Raw genomic sequence first — 17,936 nt, forward strand, 5'->3', positions numbered from 1 at the left:
AGTACTGGCAATAAAAATAATGAAATCACTTTCCCTGATTTTTGAGGAAATTACAAGTTAGTAGAAGAGACATACAACTAAAATAAGACTTTAGGTTGATTTTGATGGCACCTTTATTATTTTCTATAACATCTGCTGGATGTTATAGATTTGTTTTCCTACTAAACGTTATACATGGGATTATATAACCATTTGAAACAACAATGTCTAACATATAAAACCCTGTCACAGTCTGTTTCTCTTTACAATGCAGACTGTTTACACTTCAGCAACAATGAACCTTCCTAGATCTTTTTAGTGATCTCTCACAATTGTGTGTCATTGCTTGGAATGTCTTAACCTAGATCTACCAACTTCTCCATATATACTCAAAAAAGTTAAATGTTACCTCTTTTGCAAAGCCTTATCAAACTCACCCAAAAATCTACACTCTTCCTTAACATAATATTCACCATTTTAAAGCAAACTATTCAGGGGGCTTTAGTATATCTACTAAGTTGTGCAAGAATCACCACTATATAAGTGCAGAACATTCCCCTCACTCCAAAAAGAAATGTTGTGCCTCCAATTCCAGTTTCCCTAGGCAAACATGAATCTACTTTGTCTCAGTAAATTTGCATATTCTAAGCATTTTATATGAATGGAATCACGTGGCCTCTTGTGTCTGTCTTCTTTCACCCAGCATAATGTTTTCAAGGTTCACCCGTTGTATGTAGCGCATTATCAGTACTTCATTCCTTTTTATGACTGACATTTCATCATATATATACATAAACATACACACACACACACTTTGTTTATCCATTCATCAGCTAATGGGTTATTTTATTACTGTATTTACTATATTGAGCTTGAGTAAATTTAAACACATTAACAGGGCGTCTGGGTGGCTTAGTCGTTAAGCGTCTGCCTTTGGCTTGGGTCATGATACCAGGGTCCTGGGACCGAGCCCCACGTCAGGCTCCTGCTCCTCCCTCTCCCACTCCCCCTGCTTGTGTTCCTCTCTTGCTGTGTCTCTCTCTGTCAAATAAATAAAATCTTTAAAAAAATAAAAATAATAAAAAAAAAACACATTAACAGATCCAATCTTCCTGACTAAATAAATAGCAAGCTCTTAGAAGATAAGTTGTTTTCATTTTGTATCCTCAGTACTGAACACAGTGACTAGCACATATTTAGGCCTGTAATTATGCTGCACAAATAACACATAATTTTCTTTCTTTTTTAAAGTAGGCTCCATGCCCAGGATGGAGCCCAGGGCAGGCTTGAACTCATGACCCTGAGATCAAGACCTGAGCTGAGATCAAGAGTCAGACACTTAACTGACCAAGCCACCTGGATGTCCCACACAAAATTTTCATCTAAGCAAAACTTATATTTATGCAGCATGTTAAAAAGCACTCTTAAATTCCTATCTTACTTCTCTTTATATCTAGTTATAGGGTTAATTCAAAAAACCAGTGAGGGAGAAATGAGATGACATAAATAACTGAGCAATAGTATCTGTAGACTGACGAACTTATTATAAATAAACCAGGTATGCATTATCTCACTTAATTCTCAAGATTAAACAGTATTACTATCCCCATTTTACAGATGAAGAAACACATTCAGAAGCGAAGACATGCTCATTGTACATGGTAACACAAGGATTAAACAGACCAAAGCCTACTTTTAACCCACACCACAGTGAGCAGAAGATCATTTCTCTGACACTAGAGCATAAAAAATTAAGACAAAGTTAACTGTAGAAACCAGGAGAAAAGATATTGATATGCCACTTAAGAATATTATGATTTTCAGAAAATCAGCCTGAGCCTTAGTTTGCTCAACTATAAAATGGGAATAATAATATATGCCTTATTTCAGAGTTACTGAAAAGTCTCAGCCCTCACCTTCAGTCCAGTGTTCATTTCACTATTTTAGTCATGCTGCCTTCCAGATACAGCAAACAAAATCTATCTCCTGGCTCAGTGAAAAGCACAAATAATGTGTCTTAAAACTTAATTACACCTAACTCTGCTTAGGCTTATTAAGAAATTATATTCTCCACATTTAGTTCCTCTTGATCTGAGAATAAACTTTACAAAAGCATCCTTAAATTTACCTCTTCTTGACATCCAAATGGCCAACAGGCACATGAAAAAGTGCTCAACATCGCTCGGCATCAGGGAAATCCAAATCAAAACCTCAATGAGATACCACCTCACACCCGTCAGAATAGCTAAAATTAACAAGTCAGGGAACGACAGATGTTGGCGGGGATGTGGAGAAAGGGGAACCCTCCTACACTGTTGGTGGGAATGCAAGCTGGTGCAACCCCTCTGGAAAACAGTATGGAGGTTCCTCAAACAGTTGAAATTAGAGCTACCATCCGATCCAGCAATTGCACTACTGGGTATTTACCCCAAAGATACAAATGTAGGGACCCGAAGGGGTACGTGCACCCCAATGTTTATAGCAGCAATGTCCACAATAGCCAAACTGTGGAAAGAGCCAAGATGTCCATCGACAGATGAATGGATAAAGAAGATGTGGTATATATACACAATGGAATATTATGCAGCCATCAAAAGGAATGAGATCTTGCCATTTGCAACGACGTGGATGGAACTGGAGGGTGTTATGCTTAGTGAAATAAGTCAATCAGAGAAAGACATGTATCATATGATCTCACTGATATGAGGAATTCTTAATCTCAGGAACAAACTGAGGGTTGCTGGAGTGGTCGGGGGTGGGAGGGATGGGGTGGCTGGGTGATAGACATTGGGGAAGATGTGCTACGGTGAGCGCTGTGAATTGTGTAAGACTGTTGAATCACAGATCTGTACTTCTGAAACAAATAACGCAACATATTAAAAAAAAAAAAGAAAAAGAAGATAGCAGGAGAGGAAGAATGAAGGGGAGTAAGTCAGAGGGGGAGACGAACCAGGAGAGATGATGGACTCTGAAAAACAAACTGAGGTTTCTAGAGGGGAGGAGTGTAGGGGGATGGGTTAGCCTGGTGATGGGTATTAAAGAGGGCACATTCTGCATGGAGCACTGGGTGTTTTGAACAAACAATGAATCATGGAACACTACACCAAAATAAATTATGTAATGTATGGTGATTAACATAACAATAAAAAATTAAAAAAATTTACCTCTTCTTTCTTCTTAGGGTCTGACATGGGATTCCGGAAGAGAGGAGAGTCTCCAAAAGGTGAGTATGTTAAACTATTGATGTGCTGTTGGAGAACAGCTTGCTGGGCAGCAGAAGCATTGGGATCTGTCAAAGCTTTTTGAAAAAAAGAAAAGAGAAAGGAAGATGTCAGTCCAGGGATCCAATGCAATTATAGCAAGAGAACACAGAATCATTTTGGAGACGTCTTCAAAATGTTCAGACTCCCTCAATGGCATTATTGGTGGGGAGCAGAGGAGCAAACTGTGAAGAAAATCAACAACCAAAGAAACTAATGGGTAAAAGATATGAAGAGGCATTTCATAAAAGACAACACACAAAAAATTTTACTTAGGTGTTCGTTGTCACTAATAATCAATGAAATGCAATTTAAACAACCTTGAAGAAATATTTTCTATCTACCTCAGTATCTATTAGTTGTATATGTATCAGCTATAGCAAAAGAATTATAGTCTTTAACTTCTAGACACATTATAAATTGACTTACTCTGCCTAAAAGAAATAATAGGACAGTACATAAAGCAAATACTGTTTTTTTATTTTTTAACCTACTCATTTCAATCATGGAAATTTAACCCAAGGGTTTAAATAAACTAGAAACAATATGCTTGTAAATATTCAATAATATTATCTGTAATTGTTAGGACTTGGAAACAACCTATACCCAATATTAATAGCTGTAAAAATCATGATACATCAACATGGTGGGTTAAATAGTTATTAAAAATAATGACAATGTGTTTCACGGTGGAAATAAGGAAATACCTTTGATTTAATTTAGTAAGTAAAAATTCCAGAATGAAAAATATTAAGTATACTAAGATTATTGAGGAAGAAAGTGGAAAACAAAAAATGAAAATGGCTGTAAAGGTGTCCTTATTATGTTTATTATTTACATTTAATATTCATATTATATTCAAGTAAAAATTGAAAGAAAAAATATCACTCCAATTAGTCTAATTTTCTTTTAAAGTGTAAAAACATGTCAATAGTCACAGAGAATTTAGGGAACAGAAAAGGAATGATCTATAATCACACACAGTAAAAAATAAACAAGAAAACCCCCCACAACTATCTGTGTTATACCCTGATTGATGAAGAAACCTCTTGGCAAAATAGTTCCAAAAATACTCATTTAAAAAAAAAAATCAAGGGCGCCTGGGTGGCTCAGATGGTTAAGCGTCTGCCTTCGGCTCAGGTCATGATCCCAGGGTCCTGGGATCGAGTCCCGCATCAGGCTCCCTGCTCCTTGGGAGCCTGCTTCTCCCTCTGCCTCTCTCTCTCTCTCTCTCTCTGTCTCTCATAAATAAATAAATAAAATCTTTAAAAAAAAAAAAAAAATCAAATCACACCTAAGTAATTTTAGAGATAAAAACACTTTTTTCCTTTATAAGTGTTTAAAACAAGGCTAATGCCAAAACATAATAAGATAATCCACATTGAAGGAATCCCTCAAACAAAACATTTGGAAAATTTTGATACAACAGGGAGAAAAAAAACACAACAGCAGCAACAACAAACCCAGAACAGAGAGCTAAAGCTTAAGTAACGAAAAAGGGGGTAAATCACCTTAGTCAAATTAAGCTTTCTTAAATCAGATGTATTAATTAAATACTAAAACTGTATGCTAATATGTAAGGGGGAGAGTACAAGTTTGCTCAAGACTGTGAAACCCAGAGATGTCAATTTAAAGAGCACACAGCAAATCATGTGTATGATGTTCCTAAATCCAATTTAAGTATCAGTGAGGAAAAAAAATATAATAAAGTAGCTTCAGTACAGAATGCCACACAACAACAGCATAAATGTTATTCTACGGACTATTCAAGGAGACTCAAGAAAACCTGGATGTTTTTGTAAGAATTCTAATATTCACTAGTCAGTTACTTGACAGGCAATTATCCATTAAAAATAACACTGACACGTACCAGCTGATCCCATCATTAACAAGTATAATAGGTCACCCCATCTGGGCTTACTCAAAAGAATAAGAACTCCTTTAACAAATCCAAACGTAATTAGGAAAGTGTGTGAATAGGATGTTTTTATTTTTGTATGCTTAAATATGAAATATTCTCTAAGTTGACTGTATTATTTAAAAATATAGATAAGAGAGCTGATATGTTAGCAAAAATAAGAGAACAATCAAACATAAGCACTAGTTAAGCTACCATTTGTGTTAGTCAATTCCGGTCACAGTAATTTGAAAACATACTGAAAAGCCACATCATGACCAAATGATTAAAGGCACAGGAAAAAGTATAAAAAATAAAGTCTGAGAATAGAAAAGCCTGATGATATTTTATCTGGAAGAAAGACAATAGGGTTACTGCAAAGAAACTGTAACAAACTGGTTTGCTTAGCTTAGGAGGTAAAAGTAGAATCACTGAGTGGAAATTCTAGGGAGGCATGTTTTGGTTTCTAAACAACCTGAAACAATGGACCAGACTGACTTGGAAAACTGTAACTGAGGAACTCCCACAGTAAGAGAGGACTCACATAAGCTCTAAAGCACCTTCCAACTAACATCCTATGATGCAAAGATGTACATTCTAAAAGGCAATACAGCTACTTTTAAATGTGTGGTAACAGTACCATATGTAACTGTAATACTAAATGCTCATCTCAGGAACTTTTAATTGACTTCAGAAAAAGATGGATTATCAAAACCATTCAAGGGGTGCCTGGCTGGCTCAGTCAGAAGATCATGCTACTCCTAATCTCAGGGTTGTGAGTTCAAATCCCATGCTGGGTGTAGAAATTACTTAAATAAATAAAACTTAAAAAATTTTTTTAAAAACCCAAACTATTCAAAACACTATCCAAGTAAAAATGGTAGGTTACAATATTTATGGTATGTCCTACTGAAAACAACTAAAACTAAGGAAAAGAAATAAAAGTGAAAATATCACTTTTAATGATAAAGCTTATTCTAATGTTCAAATTACAATTCTAATTCACCTCCACACCAAAGATCTAAGTAAAATCTGTTTTTTAAAAAAGATTTTATTTATTTGAGAGGAGAGTGAGTGAGAGGGAGAAAGAGAGAGCACGTGAGTGTGCACGCACAAATGGGAAGGAGGAGCAGAGGGAGAGGGAGGAGACTCCCTGATGAGCAAGGAGCCAGATGCGGGGCTCAATTGCAGGACCCCAGGATCATGACCTGAGGCCAAAGGCAGATGCTTAACCAAATGAGCCACCCAGGTGCCCCTATGTAAAATCTATGTTTAAAACAAACTAAAATATATCTATATAACCCACAATGACAAAGAATGGGACATAACAAATGAATAGAAGAGAAAATATAACAAATTTCTAGGAGAAAGAAGTGGACAGAGGAGTGACAAAGCAGGATAGAGCGAAGGATAGCTTAGAGTACATTCATAGGGGATTACAGCCCAAAGTGGAGCATATCTGCCCTGTAAATCCCAGAAAGATTAGGGATTCAATGATACCAAGTTTGATGAAGTGAGACTGAAAGCAGGAGAGATGAACCAATGCAAAGTACATATATAAACACCCATACCTTCATCATTCCTAATCCCTGATCTCAACAGATAAGCCAAACATCAGAGTGTGCCTCTGATGAAACCAAATTTACATATGGAAAGAACAAGGGCAACTCGTTTCAGTACCTGCATCATCCCAGAGCTAAGAATATAACAATCAGAGGACCCTTGGATAATAGGTGGTTCCTGGACTACTTACCTTAAAGTGAAACTTAACTGGTAAACAAGCTCTACTCATACACATAAACTGCCAGTGAGCTTTTTATTATTTTATCTTGAATATGAATGGTAAAGATCACAGAGCATTAAAGAGTAGGACCAAAGCAAAAATAATCCTGAAGATTTAAGGCACAGAAAAGTCCTAAAAAAATTTTTTTAAAGCCAATTAACAAAGTTTCAAGAAAAAATTGCATCTAAGAACCAGATGCTTGAGAAAAGGAACTTTCAGAGAATAAGAAAGAATTCTTGCTAAACTGAAAATAAAAATTCAAAACGATGATTTAGAAGACATTCAGAAATCTCCTAAAAAAGTAGAAACACAGCTTAAAAATCAAGCATTTAGAAAGGGGGCACCTGAGTGGCTCAGCTGGTTAACTCTTGATTTTGGCTCAGGTCATGATCTCAGGGTTTGTGAGATAGAGCCCCATGTCGGGCTCTGGGCTGGGTGTGGAGCCTGCTTAAGATTCTCTCTCCTTCTCCCTCTGCCCCTCCCCCCACTAAAAAAAAAAAAACTTAAAAAAAAAAAGAAAGGGTATAAGCAAGTCAGTGAAATTTCAGGACAAAGGGACAATCCTAAATGCCTGTGGGGGTAGTAGCTGAACACATCTCAAGAATCAGAAAAGCATTAGACTTCACAGCACATAATGGTTAATGCAAGAAATACAGTCCAAGTTCTGAGGATAAATTATTTTCACACTAGAATTCCATAACATTAAAGCATGAGGAACAAAAAAGGTATTTTCAGACCTATAAGTGATCAAAGTTTACCCTTCATATACACTTTACTTAAAAACACATTCCAGACAATTCAGGAAATAAATAAAAGGGAAAAACCTACACCTAGGACAGAGCGGTTCCCACTGAGTAGCCCTGAAGGGAATACTAGGAGCAATGCTGAAGGCCTAGGGAATAATCAGAGTTCATACTGCTGCAGGAGGAAGGACAGAGGGATCAATGAGTGACATCCAGCGTAAAAGAATTCTGATACCATCCTTAAGAATTTGGACCAGTTCAGGAAGGTGATAAGGACTGGTAATCCAAGGGGGGAAAAAGAATTAGAAATTCTAGGAGAAAGAAAAAGCTGTATAAAAAAGGTGTATGTGGCTGGGCAGCAATGTTTTCATAGTTGTAATAATATGCTGTGTTCGCCCTTTACAACTTTTAAATTATTCTTTAATCAGAGAAAAGATGAAGGTAATAATTATAGGACAGAATACATCATCATCACTTTCAATATGAAAATATAAAGAAGGCAAAAGAAGAAATGAGGAAAAAAAGAAGGGTAAGAAAGGGCACTAATACCCTTACTTGATCAAGAGGACTCAAGAAATACTCTCAGTTGACAGAACAAGAAAAAGTATGAAGGGACCCGGCTTAAATTTGCAAAGGGCTTATCCAAATGTGGTACACGGATCATGATAGTATGGGATATCATGATACTAAATTTGCAAAGGGCTTATCCAAATGTGGTACGCGGATCATGATATCAATGGTACATCTTTCTCTTGCTCTCTCTCATTCACTTACTCTAATTTATGCCAGGTGGTAACAGTTTTTTATCTCCAATACAACGGATTTCTTTTAAAAAGACATTTAAGCTAAAAAGTTAATTTTAAGTTAAAATAATAACAGACGTAGGAGGCAGAGAGGGCAAAAACTAGGAAAGGGTATTCAAATGAATGAAACACGAAAAATACTCCAGTAGATAAAACTAAACTTAGGGTATTTAGTAACATAGGTATATTAGGAAAAAGTGAATAAAGAACACAGAGGTAGGTGATAAGTGAGCTCTATTTCTCATCTACCATTAGCAAGTTTAATTTATTTAAGGCTTAATAAATAAAGCAAACAAAGCAACATAAGCACATCATTTAGAGATAGGAACTTAACTATATACCAGGAAACAAAGTGGCCATAACAAAGCAGTCTCTTTAGGGGACGAGGCGTGGGTGGGGAAGTGGAAAAGGCCAGGATCCATCACAAGCCCTTCTGCACCACATGACTGTTTAATGATGTGCGTCTGTGTACTGCTTTGGTAGGGGTGGGATGGACTGGGAGGAAAATCAGGTCACCAAGTCAAGTATTAGCAAGAAACAAACTAAGCAAAGCCTTCTAAAGTGACTGACACTTACCTACTGGGGCCTGGGGGGCTCCAAAGCCCAAAGTGGCTGTCGTAGTATTAAATCCAGGGGCCCCAAAGGCTCCTGTACCAAGAGGCCCTCCGATCTTAGGTTGGTTGTTCCCAAACAAAGATGCCTGTCCAGCACCAAGAGCTATGGAGACAAGAGGAAAGAAAAAGCGCCACAGGAGATCCTTTGAATGTTATGCCAGAGGTCAGTTATTTAAAAATATAATACATTTGGAAACTTCATAATGACCACTCATTTCAACAAGAGTATGTAATACAGTAAATGCTAATTATTGCCATGCACTGTGCTGAGTACATTATATACATCAGAGGCAAAATATTTAACCTCTCTGTGCTTCAGTTTCCTCAACTATAACATGAGACAGTAATACACAGATATCTATCCTAAGGTTAAAATGAATAAACACATATTAAATATTTACAAGAGATTGGTAGATACTAATACTCATTAAATATTAGCTAGTATCTCACTTAATCTTCATAAGTCTGAAGTAGGAAATATCCACATTTAACAGATGAGAAAACTGAGGGTTTAGTAATCAGCTCAATGTCACAAATGTAGTAAATGGTGAAAATGAGGTTCAAACGTTGGTGCATCTGACAATACAATCAGGGTTCCTATTCCTAGTAATACAGAGTTTGAAAGAATTAAAAAATAATCAAGTCTCCTTAAATTTCAGTATTTGCAAATCAAAATATGCAGATGAACCAAACACAATGTCATCTTTTTGACTAACTTATAGGCTAAACTATAGAAAATCAAACCCAATACATCTTTGAATAGCAAAAGTAACACTTTCAAATATACCATCTCATGCAAACTACACCAAGACAAACGTTTTGTTTTATAAAAAGCTAAATGGGGGCACCTGTTGGCTTAGTTGGAGGAGAGTGTGATTCTTGATCTTGTGGTCATGAGTTGAGTCCCACTTGGAGTATACAGATTACTTAAATAAGTAAAACTTTAAAAAAAAAAAAAGCTAAATGCCTTGTGACGTGCTTACTGAGCAGACTCAGGTTTCACCATGAATCAGACCGGATGGAATAAAAACTTATTTTCACCAAGGGGAAACCCACTGCAGAAACTTATGTTTTAAAGCCTAATGAATCTTGCTTATGGATCTTGTTGTTGCAGTGAAAATGGGATGAATTTATTTAGAATAAATTTTGGCACAAAAATTCTTTAAAAATTTCCATCACCTCCTCCTCAAAAAGTTACTAGCAATTTAGAAGATCTAAAGTTCCTTTTAACGCAACAATGCATCTTGAGCGAGATAAAATCATTTCAAAGATATAATACTTAGAGGTCAAAAATATGGAGGGACACCTGGGTGGCTCAATCAGTTAGGCTTCCAAAACTTGATTTCACAGCTCAGGTCATGATCTCAGAGTTGTGAAATCGAGCCCCCCATTGGGCTCTGCACTCAGTGTGGAGCCTACTTGAGATTCTCTCTCCCTCTCCCTCTGCACCTGCTTGCACTCTCTTTCTAAAATAAATCTTAAAAAAAAAAACATCGAATATGAACTGCTTTACAATAAAAAAAAAAAAAACAGGAAGTCTATACTCAGAGAATCCATACAATATAAATTAGTGAGGGCAACTACTGAATGGACAAAACATTCCTTAACTGTATAACCTCATTAATAACAAGAAGACAACAATGTAGCAAAGGGATTACTTCTCCCAAAGCCCAGCTTTAGAATAGGAAATAAGACTCCTTTAGAAGTTGCAAACCATTAGAAATTGGTGAAAATTCCAAGAAAAACTGAAATTACTTCCTTGAAGGACATAGTTTATAGCATTAATTTCAGAATTCTTTATTTTTCCAGGTAACAAATACCTCTTTACCCCCTGAACAAAAACTTAGAAGAAACCCAAATATATAAAACAGACAGGGACGCCTCAGTGGTTCAGTCAGTTAAGCATCTGCCTTTGGCTCAGGTCATGATCCCAGGGTCCTGGATCAAGTCCAGCATCAGGATCCTTGCTCAGTGGGGAGCCTGCTTCTCTCTCTGCCTGCTCCCCCTGCTTGTGCGCACTCTCTCTGACAAATGAAATCTTTTTAAAAAAATAAAAAGATAAAATGGACAAAAATTTATCATCTGGATGGGTGTATTTTCCTCACCTTTGTAGCAGTCCTTGATGAAGAACCATGAAACAGTCTAAAAACCACTGTTATTTCAGTAAGCCAAAAAAGAATAAAAAGGCATTGGGAGGTTCAGGTGACCTGGAAAGAGACTGTCATAAAGTGACCTGTCTGCACACTGTTGCAATTAAAGGAAAAATATGCATTTTATCCAGAGCTATCTCCTATTATGCAAATGGATTTTTATGCTTAATGAAAGGACCTACTAATAGTCCACAAGTTAAGGGACATTCTGATGGAAGATAATGTCAATTTATAAAATGTAGTGTATTTATAATTAGTTGTAGGAATCATAAAGCAGATATATGGGGAGCACCATGGTAATAGTGACCCTAGAAACTCCAAGGATACTCAAGAGAAAAGCGAAAATGGTTATATTCCTTTTGAGAATCTTCTAATAAACATTAAAATTTAATTTTATTTATGGTATCTGTTACTTTGGGTAAATTTTTCTGCGTATACCTTAGTAACAATGAACTTTACTAGATGTACCCTTAAACTTATTACTTCATGGAAAATTTTTAAGAACTAAAATTTCTTATATTATCAAGTAACTACCGAGAAAATGCATACTATTGATAGTGCCAATGACAGTTAATATCACTGTCAAATCAGAAACTTATACTCCCATGGTTTAATGAGTATTCCTTAGTCCGAGCACATCAGGTGGGAAAATATCACATGCCAAAGAATAACACAAAATGTTTTTACAGGAAAATTTGTTATAGGAAATTTTACCTTTGCTGAGGTAGGAGTCTGAATCTCCATCTCTCAAAATAAAAGGAGTATGAATCTCCATCACTCAAAAAAAAGGTGCACAGAATACCCACTAGCTAGTGCCCCAAAAAGACATCACCCAAAGCTACAGTGCAATTCTACTTGTGACATCATGAAATGCAGAGTTCATGAACGTGGGTATTTACATATAACATCTCAAGACATACCGCTCTCAAAGCCTAAAGTCTGCTTTAGCAGAGGTGACCATCAAAGAATTCCAAAAGTGTATGCATGGTGGTTCACAGAACTCTCATTTCCCTACATGATCTATTGCTGCTAAGGTTGGAGGCATAAAATTCTTTACTGATTGTATTTGGGTTTTAGTTTATACAAACAAAGCACGAATGAGGAATATATTACAGCAGTAAAAATGTTACCTGTTGTCTCTGAGGTAGAACTACTTAAGGAAAACTGAACATATTCAAATAAATAAAAAGGTTGAGAAATACATTATTGTGGAAGAGAAGATGATAGCATTAGAAAAAGCTATATGACATTATATAACTTGGGACTAAGGAGAAGGCACTGCTAATAACCTGCAAAACCTAGAAGCCAAAAAGGAAAGAATGACAACTTTAACCACATAAAAATAAAAACTTGTGGAGCACTTGGTGGCTCAGTTGTTAAGCGTCTGCCTTCGGCTCAGGTCATGATCCCAGGGTCCTGGGATCGAGCCCTACATCGGGCTCCTGCTCCACGGGAAGCCTGCTTCTCTCTCCCTCTCCCACTCCCCCTGCTTGTGTTCCCTCTCTCGCTATGTCTCTGTCAAATAAATAAATAAAACCTTTAAAAAAAAGTAAAATAAAAATAAAACTTGTACATGATGATACCATAAAATTAAATGGTAAACTTAAACACTTGGTGGAAATATCTGTAACAGACATTAAAGTAGCATCTTACCTGAGCTTTAGGTTTATGGTTCACAAACTGTCTAGGGTCAAAACTACCCTTGAAAAAGCTTGTAATGTGCCCACACCAAAGCTAATTTTACCTCCAGGATTAGAAGAGAACACTGATGTCAGATGATATATTCTGCTTAAATTTAGGGTTCACACTACACAAAAACTACAGCTTTTTAATTTTATTTCTTGTAAAATATATGTGATAGAATTTGGATAAGTTAAAAGTTCAAATAAAACTCTACCATACAACCCAAAAGAGTTAATATCCACAATATATAAAGCACTCTCAAAAATAGATGAAGAAACAATGATCAAATATTATGAATAAGGAATTAAAATTCAAATGGCCAGTAAACATACATAAGGGTATCCTTCATCAGTAATCAGTGAAGTGCAAATCAGAATACACCAATTTCCACTATCATGCATGTGAAGATGAAAAAGTCCAACAATATGGAAAAGTATGGGAAAAATGAGCACATTAATACAATGAGAGCAAAAATTCATACTGGCATTCTTTTTGGAAGGCAAATTGGCAAGACTGACCAAAATTCAAAATGTGCGTATCTTCTGACCCAATTCCAGCTATCAATCCCATAGTAATACTAACACATACAAAATTATGTAACAAAGATATTCACTACTGCATTGCTAATATCAAATAACTCAAATGTCTACTAAAAGGGGAAAACTGAATTATGTTATGTGTATGTATTTATGTGTCATGTGTTATATGCACATATATACACAATGGAATACCGGAACAGTTATTTTTAAAGAATAAGTCAGGGCGCCTGCGTGGCTCAGTTGGTTAAGCGACTGCCTTCGGCTCAGGTCATGATCCTGGAGTCCGACATCGAGTCCCACATCAGGCTCCTGCTCAGCAGGGAGTCTGCTTCTCCCTCTGACCCTCTTCCCTCTCGTGCTCTCTCTCATTCTCTCTCAAATAAATAAAATCTTTAAAAAAAATAAATAAAATAAAGAATAAGTCAGATCTATATATATACTGACCAAAGAAAAAAACTATATGCCCAAAATGTCATGGGAAATGAAAAAATGAAATACAGAATACCATGTAAGGCAGTTGCCTTCAGTTTGAAACATTTTTGACTATAGCACACAATATGAAATACACGGAGACCCATAACACACACACACACACCTAAAACAAAAATTAAATGATATTTAACCTTACTTTGTACAATGAGTTTTCCATTCTAATATTTTTTTCCTTAAATGCTGTTTGCAGCCCACTATATAACTATTACATCCAACTAACGTACCTCAGCCTTTGGTTTAAAAAAACCACTCATGCAGGATATGGTTTCTATTAAGAAGATAATAGAAAATACATAAAACACACATGTACAACAGTATGTGTTTGTACACATTTGAAAAATGAAAAAAATGTACAAAATGTACATAAAGGAGTCTGACAAGAACATGCCACACTTTCAATAGCTGTTACTTCACAGTGATATACGTTGACTTATCATGGTACTTCTGTATTGCTGAATTTTTTTAAAGCACTTATATCTTTTATTTAAAAGGAAAATGGAAGGAAATAGTTCATAGAGTATAAAATGAGGTTCTATTAAAAAGGAAAGGACAGGGGTGCCTGGCTGGCTGAGTTGGTGGAGCATACAACTCTTGATCTCAGGGTTGTGGTTCAAGCCCCACACTGGGTATAGGGATTGCTGAGTAGTAAAATCTTAAAAAAAAAAAGAGAGAGATGAAAGATAAGTGATCAGAGCATACAAGCAAAGACAACAGATAACTGGATAGTGGGAGCAGAGACTATGGAAATAAATGGTTTGCAACTAAATGACCACACACCCATGGTCAGATGACTTGAGAAATAGACAAAACTATATGCTTTAACAACCTTGTTGAAACTATACATGCTGTTATTCATTTATGACCACTACCACTCTCATATTCTTTAAAAACAGTTTGGCAGGCAGAAGGTCAACGTCTTCAAAGGCACTAAAAAATAAATTATCAATAGTAGGAACAGAGACAAAGGTTATGACAGCTCTACATCAAGGTGGAAAGAATTGAGAGGTATGCACAGACCTTATTAAAACCTCAGAGTATTTGCTAATTACTTCAACTAATGCTCTTACTGCTCTCTCTTACTATTAAGGTAATAAAGCTTACTTGATTAACAGTTCAAAGTCTCAAATGCCTGCCTGTTACAAAGGTAGCACAAGGGAACTGAAAGTTAATAATGCCATCATACTGACAAGTCTCACATTAAATACTAAAAATCCCAGATAGACTGGGACTATCAGAAGAAAAACATTTTATAGAAAGGGAGCACACAACTTTAAGATAAAACGTCCAAATGTTTTAAAACCTGGTAAAGCAAAACTGCTGGAATGTTTTGTAAGTCCATTTGTGAAAATGCAAATCTAGTCCTCTTATTCTCAGGCATATGATCAAACAGAGGTCTTAAGTTCCAGCAATTAGAGAGCCAAGCTGTGTCACTTCCTAAATGTCATGGTACAGTTCCTTACCTGTTCCAAATCCTGCACCAAGCCCAGTTCCCAGAGTCCCAGGTCCTGGTTTACTTCCAAAAATACTACTCCCGCTGGTGTTTGTGCCAAAACCTAGAAGGACAAAAGAATGAGTGGACTGTACTGTTAACACAACTCTCAATTTCCTATACAAGGGAATTTTTAAAAAGGCTGACTCTAAGCTTTGCATCCTGTCAGTTATTACTATTTAGAAATCGTAAATGGTAAGCTAACTTAACCTTTTTAAAGAATTTTAATTTTGATGCCTATAAACAGATCCCAAAATCTTCCTATTTAATTGTTTCAGACTTGAAATATTCAATACCAGATAATATCCATTAAAGTGATTGTGCTTGAGCATATACATTCCCTTTGTAAGACTCAGAGCCTCAAACCTATTTTTCATGTCTAATTAATGGAAGAAAAATGCATTCCCTCAAACTTTCACTAAAAATAAGATAGTCAGGGTGCCTAACTGGCTCAGTCAGTAGAGCACGTGGCTCTTGATCTCAGTGTCGTGAATTTGAGCCCACAATGGGTAGAGATTACTTGAATAAACCTTAAAATATACATATATTAAAAATAAGACAATCTCAAAGACACTTTACTGAAGCTAAAGGTTCTTGCTAATAGAAATTTACCTATAAAAATCTCTACAGTAGGGCGCCTGGGTGGCTCAGTCATTAGGCGTCTGCCTTCGGCTCGGGTCATGATCCCAGGGTCCTGGGACCCTGCTCTCAGCGGAAAGCCTGCTTCTCCCTCTCCCACTCCCCCTGCTTGTGTTCCTACTCTCTCTCTCTGTGTCAAATGAATGTATAAATCTTAAAAAAAAAAAAAACCTCTACAGTAGCTTTGGTTTTGAACAGAAGAACCATGTATGGGCAGTAATGTGTGCCTGGCTGATCACACAGGGAGGAACTTTAATGGTGTCATACTCAATCAACTCATAGGAGCACTCAAGGACTTAACTAGCTGATATTAAAAGAGAAAATAATCTATAAATAACGTTTCTTGGGTTGAACTGTTTCATTATCAGAGATGATGGAGAGTTAAACAAATCATCCTCTTCACTATGACCTCCCATCTAGAGAAAATCCTATGATTCCCCTTGAAAATCCAGAGGTTTCACCAAAAGACACCTCTACTGCATTATTGCTATTATTTCCCTTTTGTTCAGATATGTCCACGAAGTTTCTGCACTCCTTTTGGAGCTAAATATCAACAAAATATCCAATGAGCATATCATTAATCTTTTTTTTAAATAAAGATTTTTATCATTAAAGAATCTCTACACCCAACATGGGGCTCGAACTCAAGACCCTGAGATCAAGAGGGTGCATGCTCCAGGGGCACCTGGGTGGCTTAGTCAGTTCAGCATCTGACTCTTCATTTTGCTCAGGTCATGAACTCATGAACTGCATTGGGCTCTGCACTCGGAGGGGAGTTTGCTTGAGGATTCTCTTCCTCTGCTCCTCCCCAACTCACTGGAGTGCACATGCACGCATGCTCTCTCTCGTTCTCTAAAATAAATAAATCTTTATAAAAGAAAAAGAGTTGCATGCTCTACTGACTGAGCCAGCCAGGCGTCCATCATTAATCTCTTTTGATAAGAGGGGGAAAAAAAAAATCAATCACTGGACAGCAAACCTTATTCATGGAACACTCAGAAGTCTTTTTAAAAGGTATCATGGAGGGGATCAAGTACAAAAGGTAACAGAGTAAAGAGAGTATCCTGAAATATAGGACACTATCGCCAACTAAGAATGTTGTAGTTAGTCATGCCAATATCCGGATTATCTCAATGAAAGCAAAGAATTTAAACAGTTGGAAAATATATTTCTGTCACTTAAAAAATGCATGGAATCTGACATAATCTGATACATTTTAAATCATACATTCATTAAAAATTTTCTTCAATTGTGCTAATTAATAGCTATGCCACAAAATGGGAGTACTGCTACTCAAGCACAATTTTTTTTAAAGAAGAAAAAAAAACGGAAAAAAATGTACTTGGAGATACTCTTTTTCTTTTTGAGTTAAAATTTAACCAGAAAGGATCTTCCAGCCCAGTAAACAGCAGAAAGTAAGATACTTGTGAACTACCTCAACCCACACGAGGGAAATAAGTCCCAACTTACGCTGTTTATACCCACATTTCCTCCGATTCTAACTGACAAAAGTTGATCAACTCTGTTATTTCAAACAATTTTTAAAATGAAAATAAGGACGATTAAGTAATGGTCAATTAGTTTACAACAAAGGAGTTAAGAAATATACAATAGGGAAGGACAGTCTCTCCAATTAATGGTGCTGGGAAAACTGGACAGCAAAGAATGAAACTGGACCACCATCTTACACCATAAACAAAATTAAAGACTTGAACTCTAAGACGTGCAAGTATAAAACCCCTAGAAGAATACATGGCATTAAGCCCTTAATATCTGTCTTGGCCGAAACCAGAGAGGGAGACAAACCATAAAAGACTCTTAACTCAGGAAACAACTGAGGGTTGCTGGAGTGGTCGGGGGGTGGG

General features: G+C 36.4%; 1 protein-coding gene across 1 annotated transcript in view; it reads right to left on the reverse strand.

Moving 5' to 3' along the window:
- NUP98 (nucleoporin 98 and 96 precursor) overlaps positions 1-17,936 on the reverse strand; it is a 120,085-nt gene that overhangs the window by 63,640 nt on the left and 38,509 nt on the right. Inside the window, exons 11-13 of the mRNA XM_035722711.1 lie at positions 15,404-15,496; positions 9,042-9,182; positions 3,144-3,277 (exon numbers count right to left, since the gene is read on the reverse strand). Of these exons, the coding sequence (XP_035578604.1) occupies positions 3,144-3,277; positions 9,042-9,182; positions 15,404-15,496 (368 nt within the window). The remainder of the gene's footprint in view (positions 1-3,143; positions 3,278-9,041; positions 9,183-15,403; positions 15,497-17,936) is intronic.

Source organism: Zalophus californianus, chromosome 11 (genome assembly GCF_009762305.2).
Source record: "Zalophus californianus isolate mZalCal1 chromosome 11, mZalCal1.pri.v2, whole genome shotgun sequence".
Taxonomy (NCBI): domain Eukaryota; kingdom Metazoa; phylum Chordata; class Mammalia; order Carnivora; family Otariidae; genus Zalophus; species Zalophus californianus.